Genomic DNA, 17,765 nt, shown 5'->3' on the forward strand with positions numbered 1-17,765 from the left:
TCGAGCGCTCCCCACTGGGAGCCTGGCCCACAACCCAGGCATGTGCCCCGACTAGGAATCGAACCAACAACCTTCTGGTTCACAGGCTGGCACTCAATTCACTGAGCCACACCAGCCAAGGCAGGATCAAGGGATTTTAAATTAGTGGCTATTTTATAGAAGAACTAGAAAAACACATTTAAGACAAACAGTTCTGATGTGAGAAGGAAAGGCTATGAATACAGATTAGAGATCAGAGATCAGGCCAGTGATCATGATTATGATTTGTACCAACCCAGGATCTGACAGGGTGGGGAGGACACCATCTGCAGACATGCAGGTTTCCAAATAGTCAATTTTAACAAAAAGCTGCCTTCTCCTGAGTAATGTTGTTAAAACACTCTCGAGTGCTTCCAAACCTCAAGCATACATATCTGAGTGTCAATACATGCAATGCCAACATTCAACCATAACACACTACCCTTCATTACTAACAGTTAATATGTACATAACAGCCCTCAAAATATTAATGTCAGGATTTTGCCACTGTGACCATCATCCCTCACCACAACTTAAAGAAAATGTTACACCATCTACCAACATGAAATAAGCACTGGAACACAACCCAAGCTTTTTCAAGAATATTTAACAATAGTCCATGTTTCCAATAAAGGAGCCCACGTCTTGTGTAGACTATTCTTTCCATCTGATGGATTCAGTGCTTAGAAACATTTGATTCCATCAGCCTACCTCACAGGTGCCCCAACACAGAGCCTCCAACAGGAGCCTGAGCAATCTTTCTTGGGTTGTTTGGTTCCTTGAAGTTGCGGGGGGCAGGGGGGCTAGTAAAGGGAATGGATACTGCTCCCTACCCCACCCAGGTCATTGGGGTCCAAGAGACAGAAGCAGAAGCTCAAGACCTCAATTGTTGAGTGTGTCGAGTGGAACAATCGTTCTAGGTTGGATGGAGAAAATTAATGACATCTGAATGTTTGACACATTATACCCTCAGGAAGATGTTTTTGCTGGTTAGCAATGAGTTCGGCCCCACAGTATCAGTGGTGAGGCAGGAGGCAAATATATTTAATCTCATAGTAGACTCAATCCTAACCACCCACCTTCCCGAACCTCTAAAGGCTACTAAACCTTGCCTGTTTCAAGTTATCTTAGCTCCTACATTCAATAGTTAAGACTTCATCTTAATGCCATTCAGACACAACAAAATCAAGCAGTAGCTTCAAGTACCCCTCTTCCATCTCATCCTAAACTGGTCACGTTAGGTTGCCAGATTTACATGGAGGTTAGTCACCAAATACAGTGGAGTTGGTTGTTTTACCACTAAGACTGCTGAGTCGAGAACAGCTTTAAAAATGTAATACTGTTTACTTAACTTCAAAAACATTTCAGCATTCTAAACATACCAAAAAATAACAAAATATTTCAAATTGTTTAGTACAGAAAATTCTTGAAATTTTCATTGGTGCAGCGACTGCACTTTGCTGACAAGAGTTCTACAGTTTGTTTAAAAACAGTTTAAAACGACTGCACTTAACTAAAAAAGATTCAAACACTTCTCATGCCAGCTGACCCCCCTCTTTTCCACAGCTAAGAATGGCAGAGTGCAATGTCACTATATACAAAAACAAGACAACCTTAAGCTAAATGGATGCCCACTGCAGTGTCCATAGGTCCAGCCTCACAGTGCACGCCCTGAGCTACAGCCTCTCCAAAAGGCACCTTCCTCACAGCCTAAACGCCAGGCAAAGAGCATCAAGAGTTTGTCTCGGTTGTTTTGTTCTTTTCACAAACTATAGATATGTACAATTGGTAACTCAAGATTTCTAGCCAATAACCATATAGTTAGCACCACCTTACAGATTAAAAAATGAAAATGCCAGGAACATCTTTAAATGCCTTGTCACACCAACAGCAAAGTGCACAGAGTGAGGAGAACACGAGAGCCTTTTCATTTTAAAAATGTTTGGAAATATGTACAACTTTGATACAGTTTCAGGGTGCTCCAGACACCCATTGCCACTTCATGTAAACCACTGACAATTTCTAGAGCACTTTGAAAGACTATATATGATCATGATCCAATTGTGTAATTAATCCTAATGAGGGCAACAGACACCTCTCAAATAAGAGCTGTGTCAATTACAGTGCTCCCCTACTCTAAGGTATTCACAAGGAGACAAATAAAGTTTTTTTATTTATCCTCCTCCTCCTCTTCCTCCTCTTCTTCCTTCTCCTCCTCTTCCTCTTCCACCTTTTTCTGGGCAACTTTAGCAGGACCCTTTGCGCCATCAAGTTTTCCTTTAGATTTATAGTGAGCAACATCCTTCTCATACTTCTCCTTCAGCTTGGCAGCCTTATTGTTGTAAGGCTGCTTTTCACTGTCACTTAAGTTATTCCACATCTCGCCCAGCTTCTTTGCCAAATCTCCAGTAGAGATGCCAGGGTTTGTGGATTTGATCTTGGGGTGGAATTCTGAACAGAATAGGAATAATCCAGATGGTGGCCTTTTGGGGGCGTTCAGGTCCTCCTTTTTGCTTTCCTTAGCTGGTCCATAATCCTTCATTTCCCAATCATAGCGTACTTTATCTGCCTTTGCCATCTCATCAAATTTAGATTTCTCCTTCCCCGACATTGTCTTCCACCTCTCAGAGCACTTCTTGGAAAATTCTGCAAAATTGACAGGAACCTCTGGATTTTTCTTCTTATGTTCCTCTCTGCATGTCTGCACAAAGAAGGCATAAGCAGACATCTTGCCCTTTGGCTTCTTGGTATCACCTTTAGCCGTCCTGACTGTATTGTTCACTAGTCAGGGCAATGCAGGGCATGACATGAGGCTCAGAGCGCCCCCTTACCACATTATTTTAGATTGTAAATCCACACACTTTAAAGAACATTTAATCTACATCTTGCCAAATCATTCATATTTTATTTATTTATGTATTAAATTTTTAATTATTTAATATTCATTGAAATTTTTACAGTTCTTTAAAACTTTCATTTTTATGTGCTTTCCTAACATTTATTTTGAAAGATTTAAACTACAAAAATTTTAAAGAATATCACTTTTACCTAAATTCATCAGTTACTAATAATTTGCCAAATTTATTTTATAGAATTATTAAATAGTAAAAAATTATTTTGGAGACACTTTAATAATACAAAGATTATTGAAGCTTTCTGTAGAAAACAAAATGGGTATTTCATCAACTCTGATGATGAAATCAAACCTCAAATATTTCTCTTTTTTTAATTTGTTTTTTAAATTTATTTTTTCAAATACATTTGTCTCTGCCTACCCCGCACCACTTTCCCTTGCCCCCTCCCTCCTTCCCTCCCTCAGCTCTTCCCCTTTGGTTTTGTCCATGAGTCCTTGCTATATGTTACTTGACTTTCCCCTTCTCTTCCTTTTCCCTGCCCCCACCTTCCCTCTTGTCTCTGTTGGTTTCTTTTCCTTTCATTGTTGCTGGTCTTATTTTCCTTGGATCTTTGTCTTGTTGGTTAGGTTCCACTTATAGGTGAGATCATATGGTATTTGTCTTTCGCTCCCTGGCTTATTTCGCTTAGCATAATGCTCTCCATTTCCATCCATGCTGTCACAAAGTTCAGTAGTTCTTTTTTTCTTTCTGCTGTGTAGTATTCCGTTGTGTATATGTACCATGACTTTTTGATCCAATCATCTACTGATGGGCATTTAGGTTGCTTCCAACACTTGGCTATTGTAAATTGTGCTGCTATGAACATTGGGGTGCAGAGGTTCTTTTGTATTGGCGTTTTGGGATTCTTAGGGTATAGTCCTAGCAGGGGAATCACTGGATCAAAAGGCAGTTCCATTTTCAGCTTTTTCAGGAAATTGCACATTGCTTTCCACAGTGGCTGCACCAGTCCGCCTTCCCACCAACAGTGGACTAGGGTTCCCTTTTCTCCACAGCCTCGCCAGCACCTGCTGTTTGTGGATCTGTTTATGATGGCCATTCTGACTGGTGTCAGGTGGTACCTCATGGTGGTTTTGCTCTGCATTTCTCTGATGGCTAGTGATGCTGAGCATCCTTTCAAATGCCTCTGTACCCTCTGTATCTCCTCCTTGGAAAAGTATCTGCCCAGGTCCTTGGCCCATTTTTTTAATTGGATCGTTTGTCTTCTTGGAGTGGAGTCGAGTGAGTTCTTTATATATCTTGGAGATCAAACCTCTATCTGACATATCATTAGCGGATATATTTTCCCATACGGTTGGCTCCCTTTTCGTTTTGCTGATGTTTTCTTTAACCGTGCAGAAGCTTCTTATTATGATGAGATCCCACTTGTTTATTCTTTCCTTTACGTCCCTTGCTTTAGGAGACATATCAGTGAAAATATTGCTGCGTGGGATATCTGAGAGTTTCCTGCCAATGTTCTCCTCTAGGACTTTGATGGTGTTGTGACTTATATTGAAGTCTTTTACCCATCTTGAGTTTATTTTTGTGTATGGTATCAGCTGATGATCCAATTTCAATTTTTTGCATGTAGCCGTCCAGCTCTCCCAACACCATTTGCTGAAGAAGCTATTATTGCTCTGTTTTGTGCTTCTGCCCCCTTTGTCAAATATGAGATGCCCATAGAGACCTGGGCTTATTTCTGGGCTGTCTATTCTGTTCCACTGGTCTATGGATCTGTTCTTGTGCCAGTACCAGATTGTTTTGAGTATAGTGGCTTTGTAGTAGAGTTTGATGTCCGGTATTGTGATCCCTCCTACTTTGTTTTTCTTATAATGGATCTTGACATTAAAAAAAAATAAATAAAATGAGTCTGTATTTAAAAAATGAAAGAAAGAAAGAAGGAACTCCTACCTTTAGCAACAACATGGATGGAACTGGAGTATATCATGCTAAGTAAAATGAGCCAGTTGGTGAAAGACAAATACCATATGATCTCACCTATAATTGGAATCTACTCAACAAAATAAACCACAGGCATGGAAACATGGAGCAGACTGAAAGTGACCAGAGGAGATGGGGAAGGAGGACAGTGGTGGAAAGGAGAAAGGACTAAACAAAGAACATGTATGAATGACCCATGAACATGGACAACAGAGTAGGAATTGACTGTTGGAGTCTGGGTGGAGGTGGGATGTGTAAGGAGGGCAAAGGGGGAAAAATGGAGAGAACTGTAATAGAATAAACATGATTTAAAAATAAAAATAAAAAAGAATGCTAATTAATTACATTTAAGTTAGGGAGGAATATATGGCTTTAGTAATAAAAGATGTAAATTATGGCAAAAAAATTAAAGAAATACAATTAAAAGTAGATTGTTCTCATTTTTGAATGAATTAAAAGGGATTAGGAATGTCGCAGAAGGTTTGTGTAGAGTGAAGAAGCAAAAAGACAAGCAAGCGAGAACATTGTGTTCTTTCTCTAACCAAATTAGTAAGTCAAATTATGTGTATAGATTTTATGTGTTCAGTCGTCACGTGTATGGTCTTTATGGGATATGTGTTTGTATGTGTATTACATGTGGTATGTTTTCTACCCCTAAATGGCATAATTAGGGTATAATATTTCATTGGCTTAAAGAAACTAAACACTTACATAAATTTAGCAGGATCCTGTGGTCTGCACAGATTATTTGATGTGAAAAGCCACTTTTAACTTTAATCACTGTCTTTTAAAGTTATAAGCATAAAATATGTGTTGTTTTACAAAGGTTTATGTTATAATCTTTTGGTCAAGTTTGTTCCACAGCCTTCCCAAAGTTCAAATTTTAAGAGGCTTTTTAATTGAGAAATGACATTAGATTATTCCAATTGGCCCCTGGATACCTCAAGTATTTGTTTTCCCTCTCTTATAAAAGAGAAGTTTTGGAGCTTTAGGCCTATTTAATATGCTTAAAGTACATGGGAAGCTCTGTTAAATAAAGAAATAATAAAAACGTTCTATTTGTATACACCTATTTTTTAATTATTAAAGTAGATGTTCTAATGATATAAATTCTGATATACTTTTATTTGTAATTTTAGTTGTTATAGAGTTGTAGGAAAGCAAATTCCTTTGTCAATTGCATTATAGTCAACTCTGTAACCATGCAATTTTAAGTTTTTTCACTTAAAATCATTATTTTGCTCTAATGCATTTGCAAAAATATATCTTTGGAGGGGTTCATAGAGAGGACTCTGACTGTTTTTGGATTACATATTTCTGAGAAGGGATTTTCAGATCATACCTTTCAACTGAGTGAAGATTGCTGGAGCCCTGTGAAATGACTGGTTTTATCGAGATGCTTGTAGATGATCAGGATAAACAGAGGTTAATTATGGGACATAATAAACTGAAGATAATTGTGGCTTTTATAACCATTTGTTGAAAAATATTGCTAATTTTTAGTCATTTGTTTTTTTCAAACATAAGAAAACCCTCTTAAAGCAATTTGGTAAACTATACTTTCTTAAGCAATATTGAGGCACTTAAATTTTCTCCTTACCATATCCTGCTGGAATGTGGAGTTCTTAATGAATATTGTTCTTTCTATGGCAATATGTTTGTTTGTATAAATCCAAAAGGAATCTAATTTCTTCAAAACAGGATGCATAGTCAGTTTCCAAATGTGATTTTACTTTTTAAGTATATTTTATTGATTATTCTATTACAGTTCCAATTTTTCCCCTTTTGCACCCCTTTTCCCAGTACCTTTCTTCCCTCCAGAAATCCCTCCCTTAGTTCATGTCCATGGGTCATGCATATAAGTTCTTTGGCTTCTCTATTGCCTGTACTGTTCTTAGCATCACCCTATTTTGCACCTACCCAATTATGCTTCTAAATCTAGACCTTTCCCTCATTCTCCCTCTTCCCCTCCCAGCTTATAACCTTCCAAATGATCTCCATATCTATTATTCTATTTCTGTTCTAGCTGTTTGCTTAGTTTATTTTTGATTTTTAGGTTCAGTTGTTGGTAGTCATGAGTTTGTTGTCAACTTAACGTTCAGTTTTGTTGTTGTTTTTTTTCTTAAATAAGACCATTTAACATTTCATATAATAAAGGCTTGGTGATGATGAACACCCATAGCTTACCTTGTCTGGGAAGCACTTTATCGGTCCTTCAATTCTAAATGGTAGCTTTGCTGGATAGAGTAATCTAGGTTGTAAGTCCTTGCTTTTCTTCACTTGGAATACTTCTTGCCAGTCCCTTCTTGCTTGCAAAGATTTTTTTGAGAAATCAGCTGATAGTCTTATGGGAACCCCTTTGAAGGTAATTCTCTGCTTTTCTCTTGCTGCTTTTAAGATTCTCTCTTTACCTCTACCTTTGGCATTTTTTTGAAGATTTTATTTATTTTCAGAGAGAGGGGAAGGAATGGAGAAAGAGAGGGAGAGAAACATCAATGTGTGAAACACCAGTCAGTTGTCTCTCTTACACCCCCAACTGGGGACCTGGCCTGCAACCCAGGCATGTACCCTGACAGGGAATCGAACTGGTGACACTTCATTTCACAGACTGATGCTCAATCCACTGGGCCACACCAGGCAAGGCTAATCTTTGGCATTTTAATTATGACGTGTCTTGGTGTGTTCCTCTTTCAGTCCAACTTGTTTGAGACGCTCTGTGCTTCCTGGACTTGTATATCTATTTCCTTTGCCAAATTAAGGAAGTTTTCTTTATTTTTTCAAATAAGTTTTAAATTTCTTGCTCTTCCTCTTCTGCTTCTGGCATCTGTATGATTTGGATGTTGGCACGTTTGGAGAAGTCCCAGAGTCTTAAACTCTCCTCATTTTTTTTTTTTTTTTGAGTTCTTGTTTCTTCATTCAGTTCTGGCTGAATGTTTATTTCTTCCTTATGTTCCAAATTGTTGATTTGAACCCCTGCTTCCTTCCATTCACTGTTGGTTCCCTGTGAATTTTTCTTTATTTTCCTTAGTGTCTCTTTCATTTTCTCCCTTATGCTTTTGTCTTATTCAACAAGAACTTTGAGCATTCTGACCACCACTGTTTTGAATTCTGGGTCTGATAGGTTAGCTATCTCTGCATTGCTTAGTTATTTTTCTGGGGTTCTGTTCCTTCATTTGACCCATATTTCTTTGTCTCCTCATTTTGGAAGCCTCCCTGTGTCTTAGGTAGAGCTGCTTTGATTTTCTGTCTTAATGTACCTGTTAAGTTGTATGGGGTGGAGCCTTGGTTATTCACCAGGGCAGGGCAACCTTCTTTGCTGCTTTGTGGCTCTGTGTTTGGGGGAGGGGTTGAAGAAGGGACAGTGCTGCTGCTGGATGACTTCTGGGGGCTTTCCTGGCATTCGTCCCTTTTCCAGTCAGTTCACCCAGTTCCCATATGGGACTGGCGCCCCTCCAGCTGCTGTCCTGGTTGTCGTTCCTAGAATAGGTGGGTTTGCATATGCTTCAGGCTCTTTTGAGAAACAAGCATTTTCTTCTGCCACCCCAACCCCCACTGGGCTTACAGCCAGATGTGACGAGGCTTTAATTTTTTTCCTGGTAATGGAACCCTGGGCTGCATGGTCTAGACACAGGCTGAGATTGCTTGCTCACAAGGTGTACCCCTGATTTTTATCCACCACAGGTGAATGTGGGACCTCCTATTCTACCAGATTCCCCCAGCTCACTGTTGCCACACTGCATCCTCTCCACCCTGACTCCCCGTCTCCACCATCCCCACCTGTCTGGATATATATAGCTTTTTTGAATCCTTGGTTGTTAGACTCCATACAGTTCTGGGTGTTTTTTTCTGGATGATTTTCTGGAAATTCTGGCTGTTTTTCATTTTTAAGTTTGTTGTGTTCCTTCTTATGGTTGTACAATGAAGCAAAGTATGTGTATCTATGCCTCCATCTTGACAGGAAGCCCCCAGTTGTGATTATATTAACCAAGACTTTGACTAGAATATCATTCCTGAAGGAGGCATGCCTGGACTCTGGTTGTTACCAGAAAGCCTTGAAAAGCTGAGATTGACTTTGGAGCCAATAAAAGCCCCTTGGAGAAATGGTCTGGTATCTAGTTTGGTTATGTGGTTCATGGCAGTCTTCCTAGGTAAGGAGCAAAGGTTACTTCTGGAAAGATGGCAAGGAAGGAACCTAAAGACATTTTGGGGACCTGGGAAACTTGAGAAACTCATCCAAATTGACAGGTAATACAGGCAAAGCCTGATGGCCGCCATGTGGCTTGGCTTCCCAGCCCTGAGGGGCTAATTAAAGCTCAGTTTAGGAACTCCTTGTAACATTCCACAATAGATTTGTAACAAAGCACGATAGATTTAAGAGAGCCTGTATGATCCATTGTTATTCCTGTTATGTTTATGCAAATAATCTGGCCAAATTGAAATCAGACTTAAAGTAGTAAATGAATTGGTCTTGACTTGGCTCTTTGATAAAAATGAGGGTGATTTTAGGAGAAAAATTATATTTCAATAAAATCTATTATACACAATTATGGAAAGTAGACTCTAATTCAGTGAACTGAATGTAAAATTTTATTTCTTACCTATGAACTAGACTGGGCCCTAAATTTCTCCAGTTTTCTTTCAAACTATTGTTTCTTTTTTCTTTCATCATTTGATTTGGAATTACTGAGAACTATTGATGCAATATCAACCATACAGAATTTACCTGAGCACCTGATGATCTCATCAGAGATGTTTAAACTACAGATAAAGAGGATATATCACATTGTCACTGCTTAATTCCATCTGAGCAAAAGCCTTGCATTCGGAAGTCTTCTCATTTGATGTACTTGGGGACTCATAAAATGGTTTATGATTTACTATGTTTATTAACCTTTGTGTTTTTTTCTGTTTTCAAAGAATGTATACTATGACATTTTTTGCCTGGTTTCTCTGTCAAATTCTTGGGCAATGTCTGGTTAGATTCTGTGGAAACAACACCTTCCCTCAATGGGTGGGAATGCTAGGTACTATGAAAAGCCACTCAGACTATTGGGTCTGCACAAAGTTCCCAACCGTGGCCTCTTCTGTCCACCCATGGTGGATTCACTTGTGAACCAGACGTGCTAGGACTGGCTGCAAGGCTGAAAGGCTTCTGACCCCTTCTTTAAAGAGATATGTGAAAAGGTGTTTTACCACATGAGAGAGCAGGCTAACCACACCGAGCTGTAGCTCATGAATGCAGTTTGAAACAGTGTGGATGGCTGTCAGCATTACAGGTAGAGGTGTGACAATTTGTGTCCATATGCAATGAATGCAGAAATGGGATGGCAAATGAAACTGTTCAGCTCATGGGTTGGATGCTGGCAGCCTTATACAAAAACATTCAGGCCCTAGCAAATCACAGTGTGGTAGCCCTTAAACATACCAGACATGCTATAGCTCTTTTTTCTGTGAAGTAACTCAAATGAGGAAAGTTTTGTTGTAGAATAGAATGGCTTTAGCTCTAGCTGGTGTGGCTCAGTGGATTGAGCACCCATCTGCAAGCCAACGGGTTGCTCGTTCAATTCCCAGTGTAGGGCACATTCCTGGATTGCAGGCCAGGTCCCCAGCAGGGGGAGCGCGAGATGCAACCACACATTGGTGTTTCTCTCCCTCTCTTTTTCCCTCCCTTCCCCTCTCTAAAAATAAACAAATAAAATATTTTTAAAAAAAGAATAGCATTAGACCTACTCACTCCTGCCCAAGGGGGTCACCTGGGCTATTCTGCATACTCAATGTTATGTATATATCCCTGAAAATTCTCACAATGTATTCCCAAGCGTTAACTGCCCTAGAAACTGAGATTAATCTTTAGGTTCTTGGTGATATTCTCTCCTTCTGGATGTCTTTGGCTTCTGCATTACACTTATGGTCTTGTAGTGTAGCCTTTACTGTATCTGTGCTATATGGATGCAAAGTGCCAACATGCTTACCACACAGGTCCCCTACGAGAAAAATTAATGTGAAGAATATGAGGTAGAAGAGCAATGTTGGGGTAGAGTGTGGGACCAATACATGGATCTCCCACCACTCATTATGAGGGCTGGCCAGGGGTGTACCTGGTCAGAAGGAATGTGTATTGTTTGGGGAATGGATTTTAACTCCTTCTTTATCTCTTGGGAGCAGCTTCTTGTCCTGTGACTGCTTTGTGACCTGTTCCTTCTGGACATGCACGCTGATGTAATGTAGCTCCAGGCACACATAGGTTGTGCTGCCTGAACTCATGCTGCCTTTGTCTGGGATCCCTTATAATGAACCTCAGATTGGAGAAGATGCAGTCTCTCTCCCACCGACCCATCGCCATCAGTGCACTCCCCTGTAATGTAATAAACAGCATGTCCACATCTGCCAGGCCTCCAGGTGGTTTTTTTGAAATCATGAACACCTAAACAGCTCCCCAGTTTGGGGCTCCTGTGCTACAGTGCATTTCTCACTTTTCTTTCAATAACATGAGATTAAAATTTAGATAGTCATAGTTTCTCTCAGTTGAATATTGGTGTCCCAATTTGTATATACAAATTATGATATCATTATATATCATAAATATCAGTAGTAACAAATAAAAATACTTGTTTAGTTCTTCCATAGTAAACAAAATGTTTTCACTAAATTACTTCATTTATTCTTCACAATATATTTTTTAAATTTTTTATTTTTTTAAATTTTTTTATTGTTCTAATACATTTATCTCCATTTACCCGCCACCACTCTCCCATAGCCCAACCATTCCCACCTACCACCCTTAATCCTTCCCTACCTTGGCTTCATCCATGTGTCCATCACACCTGTTCCTTGATCTGACCTGTCACCTTCCTCTCCCCGCTACACTCTTCCCTCCATCCCTCCTGTCCCAGTTGGTTTCTTCTTTATTTCAATGTTGCTGGTCATATTTTCCTTGCCTCCTTGTTTTCTGGCTAGGTTCCACTTATACATGAGATCATATGGTATTTGTCTTTCAACTCCTGCCTTATTTCACTTAACATAAAGCACTCCAGTTCAATCCATGCCTTTGGGAAGGGCATTAGCTCCTTCTTTCTGCTGCATAGTATTCCATTCTGTAAATGTACCACAGTTTTTTGATCCACTCATTTACTGATGGGCACTTAGGTTGCTTCCAGCACTTGGCTATTGCAAATGGTGCTGCTATGAACATTGGGGTACATAGGTTCTTTTGAATTCATGTTTTCTGATTCTTAGGGTATAATCGCAGCAGTGGAATAGCTGGGTCAAAAGGTAGTTACATTTTTAGCTTTTTGAGGAAGTTCCACACTGTTTTCCACAGTGGCTGCACCAGTCTGCATTCTCACCAACAGTGTACTAGGGTTCCCTATTCACCACAACCTCACCAACACCCATTGTTTATTTTTGATGTCCATTCTGACTGGTGTGAAGTGGTATCTCATTGTGGTTTTAATTTTCATTTCTCTGATGGCTAGAAATGATGAGCATCTTTTTATATGTCTCTGGGCCCTGTGTATGTCCTCCTTGGAGAAGTGTCTCTTCAGGTCCTTTGCCCATTTTAAATTGGATTGTTTATCTTCCTGGAGAGAAGATGTGTAAATTCTTCATATATTTTGGAGTTCAAACCCCAGTCTGAGGTATCATTGGCAAATATATTTTCCCATATGGTTGGCTCCATTTTCATTTTGCTGATGTTTTCTTTAGCTGTGCAGAAGCTTCTTATTTTGATGAAGTCTCAATTGTTTATTCTTTCCTTTATGTCCCTTGATCTAGGGGACATATTCATGAAAATATTGCTCTGTGGGATATTTGAGTTTCTTGGCGATGTTTTCCTCTAGGACTTTAATCATGCTGTGACTTATATTTACATCTTTTATCCATATTGAGTTTATTTTTGTTTATAGTGTCAGTTGGTGGTTGAATTTCAATTTTTTGCATGTAGCTGTCCAGGTCTCCCAACACCATTTGTTGAAGAGGCTATTTTTACTCCATCTTATGCTTCTGCACCCTTTGTCAAATATTAGATGCCCATATAGATCTGGGCTTATTTCTGGACTTTCTATTCTGTTCCATTGATCTATGTGTCTGTTCTTTTGCCAGTACCACACCGTTTTGATTACAATGGCTTTTTAATATCATTTGATGTCAGGTATTGTGATCCCTCCAACTTTGTTCTTCTATCTCAAAATTGCTGCATCTCTTCGGGGTTGTTTATGGTTCATATAAATTTTTGAAATGTCTGTTCTATTTCTGAGAAATATGTCATTGGTATTTTAATAGGGATTGTATTGAATCTATAAATTTCTTTGGTTTGTATGGACATTTTGAGGATGCTAATTCTTCCAATCCATGAACATGGTATATGTTTCCATTTATTTTTCTTTTTCTTAATTTCTTTCCTCGGTGTTGTATAGTTTTCTGCATACAGATCTTTTACCTCCTTCATTAAGTTTATTCCTAGGTATTTTATTTTTATTGTTTCTATAGCAAACAGGATTTCTTTCCTGATTTTAACTTCTGATATATTATTTTGGTGTAAAAAATGCCTTCAATTTCTGAATATTGACTTTGTACCCTGCTGTTGTGCCAAATTCACTCATTAGGTAGAGCATTTTTTTGGTGGAGTCTATGCGGTTTTCAATGTACACTATCATGTCATCTGCAAGCAATGAAAATTTTACTTCCTCCTTTCCAATTAGGATGCCTTTTCTTTCTTTTTCTTCTCTGATCACTGTGGCTAGAACTTCCAATACTATATTAAATAGAAGTGGTGAAAGCAGACCTCCTTGTCTTGTTCCTGATCTTAGTAAGAAAACTTTTAGTTTTTCCCATTGAGTGTGAGGTTGGCTGTAGGTTTTTCATATATGGCCTATATTATGTTGAGGTATACCCCCTTTAATCCCACTCTGCTCAGTGTTTTTATCATAAATGGGTGCTGTACCGTATCAAATGCTTTCTTCACATCTATTGATATGATCATGTGATTTTTGTCTTTCCTTTTGTGTATGCGATGTATCACATTTATTGATTTGCAAATATTGAACCATCCTTGCATCCATGAGATGAATCTTACTTGATGATTGTGGATGATCTTTTTAATGTATTGCTGGATGCAGTTTGCCAATATTTTGTTGAGGATTTTAGCGTCCATGTTCATCAGCGATATTGGCCTGTAGTTTCCCTCTTTGTTGTGTCTTTATCTGGTTTTGGGGTTAGGATGATGCTGGCCTCATATAAAGACTTTCCCTCTTCTTGGATTTTTTGGAATAGTCTGAGAGGGACAGGGGTTAGCTCTTCCTTAGATGTATTATAAAATTCTCCTGTGAAACCATCTGGTCCAGGGCTTTTGTGTGCCAGGAATTTTTTGATTATTGCTTCAATTTCACCACCTGTTATCAGGCTCCTCAGGTTTTCTGCATCTTCTTCATTCAGTTTTGGAAGGGAATATTTTTCTAGAAATTTGTCCATTTCATTGAGGTTTTCAAATTTCTTGGCATATAATACTTCATAGTAATTCCTTACAATCCTTTGTATTTCTGTGCGATCAGTTGTTATTTCTCCTCTTTCATTTCTGATAATATTTATTTGGGTCCTCTCCTTTTTTTCCAGACGAGTCTGCTTGAAGTCTTGTTGATTTTGTTTATCTTTTCAAAGAACCACCTCCTGGATTGGTTGATCCTTTGTATTGTTCTGTTAGTCTCTATGTCATTCAGCCTGCTCTGGTCTTAATTATTTCCTTTCTTCTACTTTCTATGGGCTTTGTTTTTTTTTTGTTTGTTTGTTTGTTTGTTTGTTTCTCCAGTTCGTGAAACTGTAGGGTTAGGTCATTTATTTGAAATGTATCTATCTTCTTTAGGCAGGCCTGTATTGCTATGAACTTCCCTCTCAGAACTGCCTTGGCTGTGTCCGATAGGTTCTGGACTGTTGTGTATTCACTTTCATTTCTTTCCAGAAACTTTATGATTTCTTCTTTGATCTCATTATTGACCCATTTATTGTTTGATAGCGTGCTATTCAGTCTCCATGAGTCTTAATATTTTTGACTTTTTTCCATGTGATTGGTTTCTAGTTTCAAACCCTTGTGGTCCAAGAAAATGCTTGTTATGATTTCGATTTTACTGAATTTGTTGAGGCTTGTTTTGTGTCATATCATGTGATCTATCTTTGAAAATGTTTCATGTACACTTGAAAAGAATGTGTATTTTGCTTCTTAGGGAGAAAGGTTCTATATATGTAAGTTAAGTCCATTTGATATAATGCATCATTCAGTTCCACAATATCCTTGTGGATGTTTTGTTTGGAAGATCTATCCATTGTTGACAGTGGGGTGTTAAAATTCCCTATGATCAGTGTGCTGCTGTCCATGTCTTTCTTCAAGTCCTCCGAGATTTCCCTTATACATTTGGGTTCTCCAATATTGGGTGCATATATGTTTACAATGTTTATGTCTTCTTGATGGATTCTTCCTTTCAGCATTATAAAGTGTTCTTCTGGGTCTCTTTATATGGCCTTTGTTTTGAAATCTATTTTTTCTGATATAAGTATTGCTACCCCTGCTTCTTTTCCCAGTCCATTTACTTGGAATATTTTTTTCCATCCTTTTACTTTCATCAGTCTGTGTAGATTCCTTTTTCTGAGATGGGTCTTTTGTAGGCAGCATAAGTGTAGTTCATGTTTTCAATCCATTCATCTATTGTATGTTTTTTGATTGGGCCATTTAATCCATTTACATTTAAAGTTGTTGAAAGGTACTTACTCACTTTTTTTTTTCATTTTGTATCTGTGATTCTCTCTTTCTCACTCTTTTTCTTCATCTTCTTAAAGCAGTGCCTTTAGCATATCTTGTAGTGCTGGTTTGGTGGAGATGTATTCTTTTAGCTTTCTTTTGTCCGGGAAACTCCTTATTTTGCCTTCCATTTTAATTGAGAGTCTTGCTGGGTAGAGTAGTCTTGGCTGCAGGCCTTTGTTATTCATTACTTGGAATATTTCTTGCCATTCCCTTCTGAATTGTAGTGTTTCTGTTTAGAAGTCAGCTGCTAGCTGTATTGAGATTCCATGTGTGTTAACTACCTGTTTCTCCCTTGTTACCTTGAGGATTCTCTCTTTGTCTTTGATATTTGCCATTTTAATGATGATGTGTCTTAGACTGGGCCTCATTGGGTTCCCTTTGAATGGGACCCTCTGTGCTTCCTGGACTTGTGTGACTTTTTCTTTCCTCCAATTAAGGATGTTTTCCATCATTAGTTTTTGAAACAGGTTCTCTATCCCTTCCTCCACTTGTTCTCCTTCTGTTATCCGATTATATGGATATTATTATGTTTCAGGTTGTCCTGCATTTCCCTTCAATGCGTCTTCATTCTTTTTGGGTCTATTTTCATTTTTTTACTCTTTCTGGGAGCTTTTTTTCTACCTTGTCCTCTAGCTCACTGATTCGATCCTCTGCTTCATCGAGTCTGCTTTTGATTACTTCTACTGTGTTCTTCAATTTAAACATTGTATTCTTCATTTCCTCTTGCTTCTTATTGCTTATTGATAGTTTCTATGTTCTTTTTCATGGCGATATAGTTTGCAGTAAGTTGCTCGTAGTTTCCCTGTAGTTTTTCGTAATTCTCTTTGAGCTCACTGAGCTCATTGAGCTTCTTTAGAACCGTTGCTTGGAACTCAATATGTGATAGTTCACTTGCCACTATTTCATTAGTTCTCTTCATGGGGTTTCCTCCTTTCCCTTCAATTGGGATGTATTTCTTTTTCTTCCTATTATTTGTGAGGCTCTTCTTTCTTGCTTCTGCTTCTTAAATTGATCTGTTTTGATTTCTTGACTTTGTGGTGTGAACTTCTGTGACAGAAGACTGCTTTTTTTTCCTCTTTCTTTCTGTATCTGCCTATGACGATGTCAGCTTTTGACACAGTCTAACCTTCGGCAGTCTATAAGGGACTTCCAGGAATCTGCTGTCTGTGTCTGTCTCCTCCAGTTGTTAATCTTGTTACTCTGCCCTCAGCATTCAGGGCCGGGCAGAGTCCCTCCTGTGGGCAGAGTTATTGTGTCCTTTCATGCTGCTGCCACTCAGGGGAGTAGTGTGTCTGAGCAAGATGGTTGCTGGTGTTTTGGGGAGGAGTCAGCCCTAGGATCCTCCTGGGTACTCCCTTAGTTCTCTCCCAACACCTCTGTCTCCAGTCTTTCCTCAAGTGTCTCTAGACCACTCTGCATCCCCTTTAGCCAGAGATACTGTCTGTAACTGCTGTCTGTGCTCAGCAGTTGGGCTTGCCCAACACTGGGACATAGCCAAGCCTCTTGGGGGCAAGGTTTTTGTGTCCTTTCATGCTGCTGTCACTCAGGGGAGTATTATGCCTGAGGAAGATACCTGCTGCCATGTGGGGAGGAGTTACCACTGGGATCTCCCTAGCTACTCCCTCAGTTTTCTGCACAATGCCTCCATATCCAGACTCTCCTCTAGTGACTCCAGACCACTCTGTGTCCCTTTAGCCTGGTATCTACTATCTGTGACTGCTGCTCTATACTCAGCACCCAGGCCGGTGCAACACTGGGCCAGGGCAGAGCCTTATTCTTCACAATATTTCTATGAGCAAGCCAAATATGGAGGGGTGTCTAGAAATGTTTCACCCCATGAACAATTCAAAGAATTAGATAAATTTCACAAAAGGTAGATTCAGAAGTGTGGATTTTTTTTCCTATTCAAATGGTGTGTATTTACCCATAATTATTGAACAGTAATCTCCAAATATTCCATAATCTGACAAAATCCTCAAATGTAAACAAATTTATACAAGGCTTTGACTTAGTTTGTGCTAAATCATTTTTAAAATTTGTAGCTTTGGTACATTTTATAAAAAGCTGGTACTTGTACACATAACTGAGAAGCACTTTAAAAATCTAAAAATCATCATACATTTACT

At 38.9% G+C, this 17,765-nt stretch overlaps 1 protein-coding gene across 1 annotated transcript; it reads right to left on the reverse strand.

The window, feature by feature from the left end:
- Nucleotides 1–2,188: 2,188 nt before the first annotated feature.
- On the reverse strand, nucleotides 2,189–2,782 carry LOC129075436 (high mobility group protein B3-like). Its single transcript, XM_054579523.1, has one exon. The coding sequence runs from the start codon at nucleotides 2,744–2,746 to the stop codon at nucleotides 2,189–2,191; it is 558 nt and encodes a 185-aa protein (XP_054435498.1). The 5' UTR covers nucleotides 2,747–2,782.
- Nucleotides 2,783–17,765: the final 14,983 nt, after the last annotated feature.

This window comes from Pteronotus mesoamericanus, unplaced genomic scaffold (genome assembly GCF_021234165.1).
Source record: "Pteronotus mesoamericanus isolate MK-2021 breed Mesoamerican mustached bat unplaced genomic scaffold, CSHL_Meso_final contig_55, whole genome shotgun sequence".
Lineage (NCBI taxonomy): Eukaryota > Metazoa > Chordata > Mammalia > Chiroptera > Mormoopidae > Pteronotus > Pteronotus mesoamericanus.

What these genes read in the sequence shown, in the direction of transcription:
- LOC129075436 (XM_054579523.1), bottom strand. Translation starts at nt 2,746, where the DNA reads ATGTCTGCTTATGCCTTCTTTGTGCAGACATGCAGAGAGGAACATAAG.